General features: G+C 40.9%; 1 protein-coding gene and 1 non-coding gene across 2 annotated transcripts; one reads left to right on the forward strand and one right to left on the reverse strand.

The window, feature by feature from the left end:
• Positions 1-328: 328 nt before the first annotated feature.
• Positions 329-676, reverse strand: LOC145131673 (uncharacterized). The gene has a single exon (XM_079066329.1). The coding sequence runs from the start codon at positions 674-676 to the stop codon at positions 329-331; it is 348 nt and encodes a 115-aa protein (XP_078922455.1).
• A 1,069-nt stretch (positions 677-1,745) lies between these two features.
• Positions 1,746-1,852, forward strand: LOC145135075 (small nucleolar RNA R71). The gene has a single exon (XR_013719556.1). It is a non-coding gene; the product is annotated as a small nucleolar RNA R71 (small nucleolar RNA).
• The last annotated feature ends 17,537 nt before the right edge of the window (positions 1,853-19,389 follow it).

Here is a 19,389-nt window from a genome sequence, read left to right on the forward strand (position 1 = left end):
TTTCAGCATGAAATTCATCTTCAAAGGTAACGGTGGACTTGTTTGACTTGTCTTCTTTCCATTCCTCCATTAATTCTTCCAACATATCAACCAAGAATGTCATGTCATCACTATACCTTGCATGCATCATTGCTTGATCAACTCCAAAAGTAACTGAATCGTCTCCTACCCGGAGGGTAAGTTTAGAATCTTGCATGTCTACTATAGCACCTGCGGTGTTGAGGAAGGGTCTTCCAAGTATGATCGGAACTTGAGGGTCCGCTTCCATGTCCAGTACTATGAAGTCCGCGGGGAACACAAACTTGTCAACTTTCACCAATAGATCTTCTCATATTCCCCTTGGAAATGTGACCGTTTTATTTGCTAAGTGAATTGCCATTCGAATTGGCCTAGGCTCTGGAAGATTTAATTTCTTGAAGAATGAATATGGCATGAGATTAACACTTGCCCCTGAATCAGCCAATGCATGTATAGTTTCTAGATTTCCGAATTGACAACGTAATGTCAAACTTCCCGGATCACCCTTCTTCTTAGGTAATTTGTTCAACATGGCGGCTGAACAATTTTCATTTAAGATCACTTTCTTCACCTCTTCCAGCTTCTTTGTATTAGTTAGAAGCTCCTTTAGGAATTTGGCATATTTAGGCATTTGTGCAACCGCCTCGATGAATGGCATATTAATTTGAAGGGCCTTTATGTGTTCCAGGAACTTTTGGTAATCAACATCATGCTTTTATTGTCTGGCTCGAGCTGGAAATGGCAGTGGAGGCTGATATGGCTTAACAGGAGGTTTGTTTTTCTGTTCAGGTGGGGGACTCGTCGAGTCCATATCTGGGACTCGGTGATTCGGATCGGGAATTTGCAATTTTTCAGTTTCTGCTTCTTCCTATTGCACCAAATTAGGATCTTCTTTCTGAATAGGGGCCAGAGGAGTTATAATCTTCCCACTCCTAGTTGTCACGATGTTTATATGTGCGCCTTTCGGATTGCTTTTAGTATTGCTAGGAAGTGCACCCAGTCGTCTCTCATTTATTTGTAATGCAAGTTGGCCCAACTGTTTTTGAATATTGAGAATGGAAGCTTGCTGATTCCTAATTAATGTTGTTTGGTCTTTCATCATGATTTGGTGCTCCTTCATTAAGTTTTGTTGCTCCTTAATTGCAGCATCAGTATCGTTGTGCCTTTTTCTCGAATGCAACTACAAATCTCGTAAGCATATCTTCAAAGTCTGACTTCTTTTCTTGCACCGGTTCCTATTTTTGGTAAAAACCTCTTCCTTTTTGTTATACTTTTCTTCCTTTGCCTTCTTGTACTCATCATAAGGTAGCCATTCTTTCTTGGGTTTGCGCCAATCATCATCATATCTATCACCGCTTGAGTAACAAACTTGTACTTTCCGGTTCCCGTTCTCATCAAGGTCACACTCTTTAGTAAGGTGGGGCCCTCTACAATTTTCACATCCCACTCTAATGGCATGGATGGATTGGTCCATCTTAGTCATTCTTCTATCTATGCTTTCCAATTTTGCCATCTTTGCCGCCATGTCATCCGAAATAGCATTCACCATCCTTCTACTTGAGTCATTTGTTGGGTTATGATATTCTCTAGAGTGTTTAAAGAATTCTTCAATTAGCTCTTTTATCACTGGGGGTGGCTTCTTTGTGAGTGGTCCTTGCGAATCAAGGAGCTGCCTAGTTGTTACATTCACTCCATCATAGAAAATAGAGACTTCTTGTTGACTGTTTAGATCATGGTGTAGGCAGTTCCTTAGTAGGCCTTTGTATCTCTCTCATGCCTCATAAAGTGACTCTCCAGCTTGTTGCTCAAAATTGGCTATGGCTTTCTTCAATTTTGCTATTTTTGAGGTTGGGCAAAATTGATCGATAAATTACTCACGCATTTTAGCCCAAGTGGTGATGGATCCTGGAGGGAGTGATTTCAGCCAATCTTTCGCGGCTCCCTTAAATGTGACAGGTAGCATACAAAGTAAAACAGTGTCATGAGGTACATTAGGAACATTGAAGTAGTCGGCTACGTCGTTGACCTCGTCAAGATGCTTGTATGCATCTTCGTGATCCTTCCCGAAGAATGGGATTTCCTTAAGTTGAGCAAGTATGTGGCCCTTAACTTCAAAGGTGGTAGTTGTGGCAATCGCGGGTTGCACGAGTCCTAGGCCGGTGTCGTCACGCATCCTTTTGTTCCATTCACCCATGGGAACTTCATCGATGTTAGCCATGGTGTTAGCTAGCTCACCTTCTATGTCGCTTCCTTCTATGTCAGATTCGCTTCCTTCCCTTTCAGTTTCGTACTCGGTGTCTTCCTTCGTGTTGCTGGATTCTCCAACTTTCTGGACCTTTTTCTTGCTAAAAGCTGATTTGAGGCTCTTAAATGGTGACTTCTTTGGTGTTGAAGATGATTCTGCGGTTTTGTCTTTGTCCTTCCTAAGGGCGGATTCTGTGTTTTCGAGTGGCGAGATTAAGGGTGTGCCTGATCCTCGGGTCATATAATACCTGTAAGAAAACAAGAAACACGCGTAAAAAGAACAAAAATGAAATAAAAAATGAAACTAAACATTCGCCTTGGACTCATCGAGTAGCTTCGACTGCACTCGGCGAGTTCAAGGTTAAGACAGAAAAAAATTTAACAAAAATCCTAAAAACAGAAAAACTTAATACTTAAACCTAATAACTAAATTACTAAAGCAGTAACTTTGTGCAAGATAGATCTCACACAAAGTATCGATAACACTAGCAATTACAATTAATTTTTGAACCGTTCCCCGACAACGACGCCAAAAACTTATGTGTATATAAATGCACTAGTTTTATTCCTACTTTTAAGATATAATTTAGACACACGAAGGCAGTGGACCTGACAATTGGTGGTATAGTTGAATAAGCAGGGTATCGAACACAGGGAATGGTAATTAAACTAATGACTAGAATTAACTAAAACAAGTAATAAAAGTAAAAGGTCTTCTCCAGTTTTGCAAGACTAGAAACTTAACAAATTAACTAACATGCAAATTAAGTAACTAACAGCTAAGGCAAGTAAAAACAAACTAAATTTAATAATAAGAAGACTTCTGTTTAGGTTCGATTCATTTACTCCTATGGTTTCTTTTATGGCAATTACAATGGATTAATTGTTATTGGCTACCGATTAAAGTGATTAGGTTCACATTCCCTCTTACCAATCCTTAGGAAACAGATTAATTTAAGCAGTGATCAAGTGATTAAACTAATGAATTTCCTAGTTTATTTATTCGGGTTAAATAAGACATGTAATTAGCAAATCAAATAAATAATTCAATTAACCTCTTGTTGATGGTTTATCACACAAGCTCACACATTAATTTACCCATTTTCTAGTTAACTCTAGTTTCACGTTTGCTATTCCTAGGCACATAACAATGTTTTCACATAAATCATATGAGATAAGCAATTAAGAGATGTTCATGCAGCTTAATTACTTGTTAATTAAAAGAAAATAGTTGTGGTTAATGCATAAGGTTTTTTAACAAGCTTAATAAAACAAAATTCACCAATAAACAATTAATCCAACCATAAATCAATCCATAGTTTTAAATTTATCTACCCTAAACAGAAGATATAAGGTTTAGCTCATAATAATAGCAGATAGTAACTCACAAACAAGATCTAATAATTCAAACATGGTTCAAATAAGAGATAAAGTGAAGAGTAAACTAAATTTGCCTTTAATCTCCTTAAAAGTGAAGGTTAGGGTTTTCTCCATGAACTCCAAAGCTCCAGCAACACCTTTAGTCTCAAATTAATCCCCAAGGGTTCCAGAGAGAGGTTTGGTTTCGACAATTGGCTTCTATTTATAGTCTTCAGAAAACAGGGGCTACTCGCCGAGTAGATAACCGACTCGTCGAGTCCCCTTTGTAGAATCCGTGTATGGCAAGGACTTTGTATTTGCTTCACGAACATTCGTGTGGACTCGTCGAGTAGACGATCCAACTCGCCAAGTCTTTCAGGATTTTGACTTTTTTCTTCTTTCTTCAATTCCCGAGTTCCCAATTGCATTTCCCGCTTCCTTTTGCTTCCGAGCACATCTTTTAGACTGAAAATACAAATTAAACATAATTTAGTACCTTTTGTCCATAAATTGCAATAAATTAGCCAAAAAGTAATAAAATTCTAATCGAAATATATAGCTATTATGCACATATCACAAACTCTTATCATGCATGTATGTATATATATATATATATATATATATATATATATATATATATATATATATATATATATATTATGCATGTATGTATGTATGTATATATATACATATATATATATATATATATATATATATATATATATATATATATATATATATCTATATATATATATATATACATACATATATATATATATATATATATATATATATATATATATATATATATAAGTTATAAATATTATAACTTAGAATTTATACATATATATATGATCACTACTATGAGAATTTCCATTTATTTAAGCGAGTATTGTACACTTTTAAGAATATGCTTATCAAACATACTTGCCTTTCATTAACTTTATGCAACGTATATCATTTTTCCTAGTGACTTATCCATGTATAAGTTAGGGCGGGGAGTTTTTCATGTACACTTGTCAATGGATTTTAATGTGAGACACTATTCTTATCCCTAGGTAGAAATACTTAGAAGACCCTTACTACTATTATCCTTAATCGTTCAGAGCGAGATACATATGTATAGATCTAAATGGGTTTGACACCCCCACCTGCAGTTGCTAGCTGCAACTACGATGCTCAAGTCGAAATGGGTGATATTTATCTTATCAACGCTACAACGTCCTATGAAGCGTCGTAGAGGGTACACTAGTGGTATAGCTCGGTTATATAACTCACTATAAACATTGAACGTATCTCTAGAAACCATTAATTTGGGTTCACTCCAATTTCAAAACAATTAGACGTATGGTTTTACTTATGGAAAAACACATTTTGGTTTTCAAAGTTCTTCAAAGGCTCTTTACAAACTCATCTTTGAGTATGGTTTTACTTACAAAGAAAATACTTTTTGATAATTTTTAAAAAGTATCACTAATGCTCTAGCAGAAAACTTGTAACTCTCACCAACATTGTGTTGACCCTCAAAACTACATGTATTCTCATGAAATCACTAAACAAGCATTTCAGATGACGGAATATTCACGGATATTAGGCGACCAAGTTTTCTAGTTATTATTATATCTTCCTGTCTGTTAAGGCAATTCATGTACTTTGTTACTACCTGTAAGAGCCTTCTATACAAACTTCAAGATGAAATAAAACTAACTTTTTTTTAATGTTGTACTTGTGTTATATATCCAATTACTTGTGATCCATGAACTAAGGCGTACCGCCCTACGTGTTTCGCCGCCTCGGGTGGGAGTGTGACAGATTGGTATCAAAGCTAAATAAATTATAGAGAACTCGTATCCTCGAATGTTGAATACAACTATAGCTACATGCTCCTATAAAAGTATTATTATTAATTACCCTACATCGCGACTACTTACAGGAGAAGTGTCTAGTTTGAACTATCTATTAGGTTGTTGGATTTCATAATGGCTATATGCTAAAAAGGTCCTGCCCTCCGGTACTTCTCACCTGGATGATCCTTACTTGATAGTCTTCGAGTACAAAACAAAAAGTAATAATATTGCGAACCTCATTAACATTAAACACAAGAGTTATATACACTCTAAACCACGATGAGAAACTCATCAGGGGGCTATTTTGGGCCTTTTGTTTTGGGTCACTTTTGGACTCTAGGTTTTGGGTTCTTGGTGGGACAAAAGTTTTATTGAGTCGGGTCATTGTTAGGCCTTAGGCCTTTATGATTTGGGCCATTTTGGGCTTCGTGTGTTTTTGGATTTGGGGCATGGTTTATTGGGCCAGTTAAGGGGAAGGGTATTTTACCCTAGGATTCGGGGTTAGTAAATTAAAGCCCTGATTATGGTTTATGACCTAATTAGGGTTGTATTTGATTGGTTAGCGTGGGGATTCTCCTGTTCAGCAGCCCGAGCATCTATTTGGTTAGCAGTGGATCGAGGTGAGTTTACTCATTATACTATAGGACACTAGGGATTTTATGTGCTTATATTCTTTGTGACTCCTGTTGTATGCCTATATACATGTGTGCCTGTTTTCTATTTGTATGTGGGATAAAATAGACCCGGGGTGAAATAGATACGGTACAGCCTTGTACTGCTATATGAGTTGAAATAGACTCAGGGATGAAATAGACCCGGTACAACCTTGAGCTGACGTATATGTATGGTATGCGGTATTTTGGGGGACTCACTAAGGTTTGTGCTTGCAGTTTTCAGTTTATGTTTTAGGTACTTCCGGTTCGAAGGGGAAGCGCTCGGGATGATCATAATACACACACCATGACTTTCTGATCTACATGACTCTGATGTATTTTTGGATAATTGTTGATATACTTTATGGTTTCTATAAACAAGGTTTGGTTGATGGTTTTATTATTACAAAAACAAAATTTTTGGTTCAAAATTTTGGGACGTTACATTGGTAGATTCGTATGATTACTTGTACTTTCTAATTATTGTTTATCTGTTGCATATGTTGACATATTGGTGGTTGGGTTGAGGTGGGAGGCCAACAAACCCTGGATGGTGGGTTGGGGTGGTACTGCTTCGTGCGGTAGACCAACAAACCCGGGATGGTTGGGTTGAGGCTATAAGCCAACAAACCATGGATGGTTGGGTTGAGGTAATATGCCAATAAACCCTGGATAGTTGGGTGGAGGCAATATGCCAACAAACCCTGGATGGTTGAGTTGAGGCCAAGGGCCAAGAAACCCTATATGCATGTAATGTAATTGATATTGTATTATTGTGAGGAGTATTTTGAGGTAACTCACTAAGATTTGGCTTACAGTTGTGGATTTCAATGTTGCAGGTACTTCAGATGATCGGGGGAAGGAAAAGGCTTGATCATACACATCATCCTATGGATTTTTATGATTTGAGAGATGTCTTGATACTCTGATTTTATGACTTTGATTTGGAAACAATTTTTTGTATGACGTATGGTTTATGAAAATGGTTTCTTAAAAACGAAAAAAATTATCATGATTTTTGGGATGTGACAAGTTGGTATCAGAGCCCTGGTTTGAAAGAATTGGATGAACACTTTTGGGATTCCAGACTTAAACTAAGGATCTACAAAATATTTTTTCAAAACTAACGTTATTAGGACCAACATAAAGGATGTGATGTGTACAATCAGTTGGGGCCAAGGGAAGTATTTCCCAAGATACTGACACTTGTTCTATAAATTGATGATATGATAGAATTGCATGCTAGTTGTAGGCTAAGGATCTTCAAATTTGCATGATAGAATTGCCTAATTTATGAGGCCTGATAGCCTAGGAGAATTTATTGATATGTCATATGGAACTGAAATTATTATTGTGGTTGCTTAGTGTGTGCACCATAGTTGTACATAACTAAGATTTTATAGCATGAGAATGTTTGATTTAGCCTTATTTCCTATTCATTGTCTAGTTGTGGGCTTAGGGTCAAATCAAGTATTCGATTGTCTATCGAATCCAGTGTTATGTATGATTGCATGCATGAGCAATTGCAGGGTTAGTGGAACTTTCATGAGTGAGTAGGATTTGTAGAAGGCCAACATATGGAATGATTAGCCACTCTTGAGAGAGTGAGCATAGGATGTATGCGTATCCTAGTATTTTGAGCTTGGCGGTCGGGTGGTCCGTGATGATCCTTTGAGACAAATACGGGTAAGTGTGGAAGGTAGTATGGGCCCATACTACTGGAAGCAGAGGACCCGTACGCGTATCAAGGAAGTCACGAACCCCGATGATTTAATGATTTGTAATGTTGTAATAGTATGAATTGTGACTTTTCTGATGTATTCCAGTTTATTTTTCAGTACGCTGATCACTAGAGGTTCTGGATTAAGAGCTTGCAGACTGGAGAGGTCAGGATTGACAGACAATGAGATTCATGAGACAATCAGTGCTCAGATGACCAAGGCTGTCAGGGAGGCGATCCCAGAGATGTTTGGGCTTTTAAAGACCATGATAATTAAGATTTTTGATGAAAGATACGTCGTTGTTACTGAGGATGTTGCTGCCACAGCCACTACAACTATTGATGCTATGGGATTCGAGGGGAGAGGGATGGTTCAATACCGGAACTTTAGTAACACAAAACCCCCATAGTTCGATGGGGTCAAGGACCCGATTGTTGCTATGAGGTGGCTATCTGACGTGGAGGGTTGTTTCTTAACTTCCTCGTGCCCAGAGGACGAGAAATTCAAGTTTGCCTTGAACCTTCTTCGTTTGGCGGCGAAGGACTGTGGAAGTTGGTGATCGGTGCTTATTCTCACGCGGAGAAGGCCGCAGTGACATGGGAGCAGTTCATGGAGATGTTTCGTACTAAGTACGTTCCATTGGTTGAGAGGGAGAGGTTAGCCTAAGAGTATCTGTGCTGAAGTAGATGACAGAGATCACCAAATTTTTTACTGAGAGAGCCCTTTTCTGCCCCGAGTATGCTGCTTCGGAGCAGGTTTAGATGTCATGTTACTTGAGCATGCTCAAGACAGAGATCCACGAGTTTGTATCGACAAAGAAGTATATATCTCTCTCCGAGCTGCAGTCTTTCACTTGGAGGAGATAGATTGAGATTGAGACTTAGACTAGAGAGAAGAGGCAAACCCCAGTTCTGACACAGCCAACAGTGAAGCGTTTCAAAAACTTGTTGATTCGCGATCCGAAGGGAAGAGGAGCCACACTTATGGCAAGTGCGGGAAGGTACATGAGGGTGTGTGTCAATCAGCGACTAGGTGCCACAACTATGGTAGGCAGGGCCATTTTGCGAGGGAGTGTCGTCAGCCGCAGCAGCAGGCCCCATCATTGGGTGCTCGTATTTGTTATCATTTTGATCAGGTGGGCCATGTAAGGCCCAATACCCTTTACTTGCTGCTAGGCCTGTGCAAGCACCGTCCCAATCGACTCTTCGGATCACGGACGGATGTCATGGGAGAGTTGAGCCCCCAAAGGCCAGGGCGGCGCCTGACGTCGTTACTGGTATGTTTTCATTTTTTATTCTATCAAATTATTTCCTGTATACTTATGATTTTATTTCTACTAGGTACCTTAGTGAATTCCTTGCCTGCTCTTGTGCTTTTTTGACTCGGTGTGAGTAGGTCCTTTGTATTTCAATCCTTTAGTAGGAATTTTGGTACGACTCTTGGAGAGTTGGAGTGTTCGCTGTGAGTTTCCATTGTCAACGAACAAAGGGTTTCTGCTTCGAGTATTTTTCGGGATTGTACTTTGGAGATATTTAGGGTGTCTTACCCGATTGACTTGATTCCCATCCATATGGGGGGGTGTATGCGTGATTGTAGGGATGGATTGGTTGAGCAGATTTGGAGCCTTGATCGACTGTGAGAGACAGCTGGTGGTAGTTTGAACCCCAAGTTGGTTCAGACTTTTGTTCAACTTCTAGGGCTAAATAGTATGTCCAACATGGGTGTTTGGGTTATCTCGCTTATGTGGTTGACACTTGGGATGAGGGGGAATTTCGGTTTCAGATGTGCTAGTGGTTAGAGAGTTTTTAGATGTATGTCTAGAGGATTTATCCGGTGTGCCTCCAGTGAGGTAGGTGTAGTTTAGGATTAATCTGATCCCCGGTACGGCCCCGATTGCTAAGGCGATATATCGCCTCGCACCGCCGTATATGCAGGAGTTGTCGTCTCAGCTTTAGGAGCTGTTGGGCAAGTAGTTTATTAGAATGAGTCGTTCAGCCTGTGGATCAATGATTCTGTTTGTGAAGAATAAGTATGGGTCCTATCGTATGTGCATAGATTATCGGGAGCTGAACAAGTTGACGGTGAAGAATCATTACCCACTCCCCAGGACTGGTGATCTGTTCGATCAGTTACATGGTGCATCTTGGTTCTCCAAGATTGATCTATGGTCGGGTTACCACCAGATGAGAGTCAGGGAGAAAGACGTGGAGAAGATAACGTTCCGAACTTGTTATGGTCATTACAAGTTTATGGTGATGTCGTTTGGGCTCACCAATGCACCTGTAGCGTTCATGGTTTTGATAAACCGGGTATGCAGGACGATGCTCGACCGGTCAGTTATTGTTTTCATTGATGATATTCTGGTCTACTCCAAGACCATGGAGCAACATGAAGAGCATCTTAGAGAGCTACTTGGGGTACTGAGACATGATAGGCTTTATGCCAATTTCTCCAAGTTTGAGTTCTGATTACGAGAGGTCGAATTTATGGGACACCTCGTCAATCAGAATAGGATTTTGGTCGATCTGGCCAAGATTAAGGCAGTGATGTAGTGGGAGGTCCTGAAGTCTCCATATGAGATTTAGAGTTTTTTGGGATTGGCTGGTTATTATCGGCGATTCATTCAGGATTTATCCAAGATTGTTGTTCCTCTGACCCGTATGATGAAGAAGAGCGTGGATTTCCATTGGAGGCCTGAGAAACAGGCTGCATTTGAGACTCTGAGAAGGAAGTTATGTGAGGCCCTGATTTTGACCCTTCCTGAGGGTGTTGAGGATTTTGTAGTATTTTGTGATGCGTCGATCATGGGTTTAGGGGCGGTACTCATGCAGCGGGGTAGAGTTATAACCTATGCATCCAGGCAGTTGAAGCCTCATGAGGCCAGGTATCCAACGCATGATTTGGAGTTGGGGTCTGTAATTTTCGCCCTTAAGATTTGGCGACATTATCCCTATGGGGTCCGATGTACCATCTACACGGATCACAAGAGTTTGAGATATCTTATGGATCAGCCGAATCTGAACATGAGGCAACACAGATAGCTTGACTTAATCAAGGATTATGATTGCAAGATTCTTTATCATTTAGGGAAGGCCAATGTGGACAATTACGCTTTGATCCACAAGGCGACTAGTACTCTTGTCTGAGAGTACTGTTCGAGGATGACCATCGACTCCCTCCTTCTGGATTTGACCAAGGAGGCTCATGCCAAGGGAGTCGAGAGGGAAAATTGGAACAAGGAAAGGATCAGAGGTGAGATTGACAGATTTTATACTGATAGTCGTGGACTTCTGACCCAATGTGGTCGAGTTTGGGTCCCAGTTTCTGGAGGGGTCCGACAGACAGTGATGGAGGATGCACACAAGTCCAGGTTACTGATCCATCATGGATCAAAAAGGATGTATCAGGACTTGAGGCTTAGTTATTGGTGGCCATGCATGAAGGGGAGATAGCATGGTATGCGGAGAGATGCTTCACCTGCCAGATGGTCAAGGTAGAGCACTAGAGGCCGTATAGCAAGCTTCAATGTTTGGAGATGCCCATGTGGAAATAGGAGCATATCACTATGGATGTCATCACCAAGTTATTAAGGACGACCAAGGGATTTGATGCGATTTGGGTTATCGTCGACCGTTTGACAAAGAGTGCCCATTTTCTTTCCATTCGGGAGAGTTCTTCGGCCAAGAAATTGGCCGACGTGTATGTGCTCGAGATTATCGCTCGCCACGGTGTATATGTCTCTATTGTATCTGACCGGGATGTCCGGTTTACTTCTTGGTTTTGGCAAAAGTTTCATGAGGAGCTAGGTACGAGGCTGCATTTCATCACTGCTTATCACCCTAAGACTGATGATCAGAGTGAGCGGACCATTCAGACACTCGAGGATATGCTAAGGGATTGTGTTATCGATTTCGGTGGGAGTTGGGACTCCTACTTTCCCCTAGCTGAGTTTTATTACAACAACTATCATTCTAGTATTGGTGCACCTCCGTACGAGCTTCTCTATGGGAGGAAGTGTCGTACACCAGTTTGTTGGGGAGAGGTCGGCCACATGGTCATGGGAAGGACTGAGGTGGTCCTTCAGACGACGGAGCTCATCTAACAGATCAATAAGAGATTACACACGTCCTAGAGCCGACATAAGAATTATGCTGACATGTGATGATCCGAGATAGAGTTTCAGGTGGGAGATATAGTTTTTATGAAGGTATCACCCTGGAAGTGTGTTATACGCTTCAGGAAGAGGGGCAAGTTGGATCCCCGATTTATCAGACCGTTTCAAGTAGTGGCCAGAGTAGGCAAGGTGGCCTATCGATTGGATCTGCCTGAGGAGCTTAGTCAGATTCACATCAACTTCCAGGTTTTTCAGCTTCAGAAGTGTGGGGTTGACGATTCGGTGGTGGTTCCTTTGGATGACATTCAGGTCAATCAGTGCCTGAATTATGTGGAGAGACCGGTAGCAATTCTAGATAAAAAGACGAAGGCCTTGCACAACAAGGTGGTACCTTTGTTCAAGGTCTAGTGGGAGCATCAGAAGGGTTCCGAGTGGGCTTGGGAACCCGATGCAGAGATGTGTGAGCATTACCCAGATTTATTCGCAGCATCGGACTTCGAGGACGAAGTCTGATTCAAGTGGGGGAGAACTGTAACACCCGATCCTTGCAGGTAAATTCCTTTATTTATCTCTTAAGATATAATATTGGATTTTGATCTACGTAGGGCGTAGATAGCCTTCTACGTGATGCATAGAGGGAGAAATATGATTCTTATCATGTATTTGTTCGATGAGAAATACAAGTATGTTTTGTCCATTTCCTCCATCTCCCTCTAGAAAAAAATGAAAAAAGGTAATGGAATTACTTCTTATTCCTATGTTTGATCTCTTCCATTGTAACTTGGAGCAGGGTTTAAATGATCTACGATGGGCGTAAATCTTAGTACACAAGACCTACTCGCCCAGAGCCCAAACCCTAATTTTGGGTGTTTGAGCCCTATTTAAGGGCTCTAAATCTCTTGAGGCCCTTTTATTCTCAGCCTCCATTCCCCCAAACGTTCCCTTTGAAACCCTGGTTCCCTTTTGGGGTATTTGTGAGCTTAAGAGTGTGTTCGTGTGCTTTTGAAAAAAGAAGAAGGTGGTGGAGTTGCTTAGAAGCTTAAATCAACCTTAGATCCAGAAGTTCCATTCCTTCATCTATCTCTAGGAGGTATAAAGTTCCTATCTTGATGTGTTTCTATGCTATATCTATATTTGTTTTGGTTTTCATACGTTTTGTCCCCATAACCATGGTGAATATGAGTATAAGCTACTCCAGACCATTGGAGTGTTATTTTCAGATATTTTTAGGCTTGCTAAGTTATAAAAATGAGATCTTGGTCATTCTCATTCATCCATGCATGAGTTATAGAGCTTTGGGTGAATTTTGGACTTAGATTATGATCTTATGCCTTTGGTATGCATGGCAATGGATAAAGTCTTAGACTTTATCCATTAGGACGTTTGGGAGAAGAGAGATCTGGAAGTTGGAATGGAAAATGGTTTGAATTAATGACTTAATGACTAAATTAAAGTTTCTTGGAGTACGCAGGGCGTAACTTCCCTTACGCGGGGCATAGAGCCATATTTCCGCGTAATTTCCATCTTAGGCTCTACATTGGGCATAGAGATGGTATGTTGGGTGTACTCGGACTGAATGTTGACTTTTAACTTTTTGACCGTTGACCATAGACTTTGACCAAGTTTGAATTTAGGTCAAATGGGGTAGTTTAATTAGTATATTGAGGCTTGGCCCCTATTTGATGTTTAGTTGACTTGTAGAAACGGAATTTGGAGCAGTGATCAGTTCAACTGTCTTCTAGACTTTGAGGTGAGTTCTCCTCACTGTACTCGTGGGTCAAAGGCACTAATGCCGACCTAATAAGTTATGTTACGTATCCTGATATATATATATATATATATATATATATATATATATATATATATATATATATATATATATATATATATATATATATATATATATATATATATATATATATATATATATATATATATATATATATATATGATGTTGGTATGCTGTAGTGACCTGTTAGATTGGTAGATCTATATGATTACATGTACTTGCTAATTATTGTTTATCTGTTGCATATATCGACATATTGGTGGTTAGGTTGAGGCGCGAGGTTAACAAACCCTGGATGGTGGGTTGAGGTGGTACTGCTTTGTGCGGTAGACCAACAAACCCAGGATGGTTGGGTTGAGGTTATAAGCCAACAAACCCTGGAGGATTGGGCTGAGGCAATATGTCAACAAACCGTGGATGGTTGGGTTGAGGCAATATACCAACAAACCGTGGATGGTTGAGCTAAGGCCACAGTCCAACAAAACCTATATGCATGTAATGTAATTTTTATTGTATTATTGTGTGGAGTATTTTGGGGGAGCTCACTAATCTTTGGCTTACAGTTTTGGATTTCACTGTTTAAGGTACTTCAGATGATCGGGGGAAGGCAAAGGCTTGATCGTACACATCATCATATGGATTTTTATGATTTGAGAGAAGTCTTGATACTCTGATTTTATGACTATGATTTGGAAACAATGTTTTGTATGACGGATGGTTTCAAAGAAACATAAAAAATTTATCATGATTTTTGGGATGTTACAGCGTGTATGTTCTCACACCCCATTTTGATAGCCAGTTGTATTCCTGCAATGAGTGCCTAATATTCTGATTCATTATTTGACGCCTGGAAATCAAATCGAAACGCATAAGTTACTTCTTCTCCTGTTTGACTCGTTGGTATCAAGTTGGATCTTGCCCCTTCTATATAGGAAGATCCATCCGAGTACAACCTCCATTGATTTGCTTATGTGGCTTCTGCGTTTATGACTTGAAAATCTGTTTCTACTGCTGATAATACATCCTTGTTACCCGCTATTTCAAGAATAAAGTCTGCTAATGCATGTGCTTTTATGTTGGTTCTCAATTTGAATACGATTTCGTATTATACCAATTCCATAACCCATTTAGCTAATCTTCCCGGTTTCTCTGGTTTTAGTAACACCTGTCGTAGTGGTATGTTTGTTAGGACGTCAATGGTATGATCTAATAAATACCTCCTCAATCGTCTTGCTATATTTACTAGGGATAATGCCAATTCTCCCTGTCTGAGTATCCTACCTCTACTCTTTGTAATACGTATCTGACAAAGTAGATGGGCATCAATCTATCTTCGCTGTTTGCTACTAAGACTGTGTTGGCTGCTATTTTTGATGTTGCTAAGTATATCATCAAAACTCTCCCTAGATTGGTGATGTCAATGTGGGCACTTTGGCTAATGTTATCTTGAGTTTTTTTGAATGCGTTCTCCAATTCCTCTGTCCACCGGAAGTTCGTTTTATCCAGTACTATTTTTAGTGTTTTGTAGATAGAGAATGTTCTTTATGAGGATTTAGCTAAGAAACATCCTAGTACTGCTGATGTGACATATACCTCCATGGAGTCTTCTGGATAGCTGTTACGACACAGATCTGAGGACCATAGAGCAAAACCGTTAGAACCGCCCTAGGGACTGTTCCCCGGGAGCAGGCTCCGACGATCAAGTTAGATCGGTTGGAAGAGATGAGATGGTTCTCACTAGCTGGATAGAACCATCTTGGTGCTGGGGGGTAGTGTATGGGTATTGTGGCTGAAGGTGGAGAGTGGCGGCTGAGCCAAGGGGGAAGATCCTAAGTGGCATCTGAGCCATTAGGGAAAATTCCCTCTCCATGGAGGAGGAACTGTTCACTTTATAGGGGACAATTAGGTCAGGCCTTGGGCTAACCCAATTCAGGCCCAACTAGCAAGGATTTGGGCAAGGCCGCCTGGGGGAACCGGGCGAAGCTAGCGGGTGCACACAAGAAAAGGCTGGAAAGGGAGCGCCAGGCAGGGCTGGCAAGAGAGTGTTAGGCAAGACTGACAAGGGAGCACAAGACAAGGCTGACATGAGAGTGCCAAGCAAGGCTGGCAGGGGAGCGCTAGACAAGGCTAGCAGGAGAGTGACAGGCAAGGCTTGCATGCCAGAGCTGTCTAGGCCATCCTAATAGACCTAATATCATCAAGTTCCCCCAGTCCAATGAGATTGGTACGCGATCAATAACATTGGACTGGACTCAGTCATATAAACGGTGTGTCGTCAAGTCCCCCTAGTCCCATGTGATTGGATCGCTGACAATCGAATCGGACTAGACAAAGGATGAATGCATCAAATAATAAAAGAACGACTGAACCTCGCCCACAAGAGCCGTGGTGTTTCACAATGAGACAAGCATGGGTTTATGTAGCATTAGTTGGCTTAATTATCTTTCCTTGCTAGGAGTATGATCCTTTCGGTATGATGCAATGTAATTGTTGCTGTGATCATGTAGAGCAAAGACTGCTGATAATGACGGCATGTACAATGAGGCTGCTATATGAATATGCAACGTGGGTGGTGTGGCTTTTCATATCATCTTTGTGGAATGCCACCAATAATCATCTACATAGTCTGTTTTTTGTGAGCATTGATAACCATCTTCAAGGCGTTTCTTGCATAGGCTATACCTAGCTGATTTCCCTCAGTCTGATAAGGGTAGCGTATGTAGCCATATCAGACTATGGTGAATAAGGCAAGGTTGCTATAACAACACACAACGAGGTTGTTGGCATAATAAGAGATAACAAGACTCTTGTCTGAGATGGATGTTATCAAACTGATAAGCCGTAGGGTTGTAGGTAGCAGGGTTGTTGTTGTGCTAACTTTCCTATTGAAAGGTACCCTTGCTTATGGTGTGCGGCGATGCGCAACTTATATTGCACAACTTTGCAGAATAGCGTAGGCTTAACAGCCAGCGATCATGAAGATGTCACACAGAAGAGCATCGCATGGAACAGATTGGGCTTAGCAACCAACGATCGTGGATACATTATGCGAGATAGCATCGTGTGGGATAGATTAGGCTTAGCAGCCAACGATCGTAGATACATCACGCGGCAGATTATCACGTGGAATAGATTAGGCTTAGTAGCCAACGATCGTAGATACATCACGCAGGAGAGCATCACATGGAATAGATCGGCCTTAGCAGCCAACGACCATAGATACATCACGTTGGAGAACATCGTGTGGAATAGATCGGGCTTAGCAGGCAACGATCATATATACATCACGTGGGAGAGCATCGCATGGAATAGATCGGGCTTAGCAGGCAGCAATCGTAGATACATCACGCGGGAGAGCATCACATGGAATAGATCGGGCTTAGCAGCTAGTGATCATAGATACATCACACGGGAGAGCATCGAATGGAATAAATCGGGCTTAGCAAACAGTGATCGTAGATGCGTCACACGGGAGAGCATCGCGTGGAATCATATATAGGAAAAGGTTGCGAGCCTTTAAACCTTGTTGGTGGAGCATGCCATTGTAATGGAGTTGGGTTGAGAAGCCAAGCGACTCATGGCAAGGGTTCTGAACCTTGCAGGCGGAGCTTTCCGCTATAATGGAGTCGGGTTGAGAAGCCAAGAGACTCAAAGTAAGGGTTCTGAATCTTGAAGGCGGAGCTTGCCGCTATAATGGAGTCAGACTAAGAAGCTAAGCGACTCAAGGCAAGGGTTCTGAACCTTTCAGGCGAAGTTTTCTGCTATTATGGAGTCGGGCTGAGAAGCCAAGCAACTCATGGCAAGGGTTCTAAACCTTATAGGCGGAGCTTGCCGCTCTAAAGGAGTCGGGCTGAGAAGCTAAGCGACTCAAGGAAATGGTACTGAACCTTGCAGGCGGAGTTTGCCGCTATAAAGGAGTCGGGCTGAGAAGCCAAACGAATCAAGGCAAAGGTACTTAACCTTGCAGGCGGAGCTTGCCGCTATAACGGAGTCGGGATGAGAAGCCAAGCGACTCAAGGCAAAGGTACTGAACCTTCTGAGTCTTTAGCAAGATTAGGTTTAACAACCTTCTATCTATGTGCCCGACCCGGGTGGTCAGTCCGGACAAAATGTAAGGACACTTGAAGCTTTGCTACATCATAGGTTATAGTGACAATTGGTGCCTCACTATCTTAGTTGTTTATCGAGAGCTGAGGCTACTGATAGATGGATGGTGGAGTTGTTGTCAAGAGGTGTGTGGAGGGACTACTATCGAGAGGCGGTCAACACAGATGCTAAGAGTTGGGAAGTGAGTCTATTTTCTAGAATTGAACCACGGGGTTGCTCCACCAAAACAGAATAATATCGCCATCCCAAGAATACACTATCGTATATAATATCGGTTCTTCATGTATTTTAATTTTTCCCTTTGGAATGGCAATCACTTCTGTGTAGTATCGTACCAACCTTTCTCTCCCCCATTCTTAGAGGAGATGAAGAATGAGAAAGATCGATGTATAGAGATGAGAAGCAAGGTTGCTTAGAGCATGAGGCATAGTTGCTGAAAGTTTGGCAACACGGCTATTGGGTAGAGCGGCTGCCGAGAGCTGGGCAACATGGTTGTTGGGAGTCAGACAACATAACTTCCAAGGACTAGGCTTTGCGGCTGCTGAACTGGAGAACAAGACTGATAGGGGTCGGTCAAAACAGTTGCTGATAGCTAGGCAACATGGTTGTTGAGAGCTGGGCAAAGAGACTGCTAAGAGCTGGTCAGCACGACCGTTGAAATCCAGGTAGCATGGTTGCTGAGAGCTGAGCAGCGAGACTGCAAGTGGCCGGTCAAAACAACTGCTGATAGCTGGGTAGAGTGGTTGATGTCTTGTGTTGGCCATGAACTTTCTCCTTAATTCATGACACTAATTTCTTCCCGGGGATGTACAATTGTATGCAATGGCAGCTCGTTATGTAGTTCAACTCTTTACTTGAAATAGAAATAACACTTCTGCATAGTGTTATGTCAACCCTTCTACTCCCCCCTATTTAGGAAAGGTGAAATATGAGAACGATGAGGGTATGATATTGGCTTGTATTTGCACATTTGAGCTTCATTCATTTGTACATGCCATTGTGAAGAATAATAATAAGTTATCCAGTTTGTTACTATGTAAAGAATACTAATATAAATACATGATAATGGAAATTAAAGCATATAAGCATGCAATTTTGGAAGTTGTTCACAACATGTGTCTTTGTATAATCTTGTAAGGTAAGCTACTCGTATATTGAGTAAATTCTTGAGTGACATGCAATCAGTAGCTAAGCACCAATAATGGCAAAGTGGTTTAATTAAATCGAAAGCTGTTTTTGAATTCAGCTATCAAAACGTGGCATATTTGCATATGGAAATAAGATGTAGTAAACAAGATTTTCTACTATGTATTGTTGGTTAGTATTTGCTGCATAAATACCTTAACTCTATGAAGGTAAATGCATGCCATGATTGTAATAATAAAGCTTTAGTAAATAGTTTAGTTTTGCTATATAAAGATAATATATAGATGGTACTGATCAACAAGGCATACTTTTCAAGTCCCCTACCAATGTGTTACATACCGAGCTTTACTCTGCGATCTTGTCATTGGCGCATTCTGAGTATCATGGCTCA

Source organism: Lactuca virosa, chromosome 8 (genome assembly GCF_052849685.1).
Source record: "Lactuca virosa cultivar CGN04683 chromosome 8, Lactuca_virosa_CGN04683_v6, whole genome shotgun sequence".
NCBI lineage: Eukaryota > Viridiplantae > Streptophyta > Magnoliopsida > Asterales > Asteraceae > Lactuca > Lactuca virosa.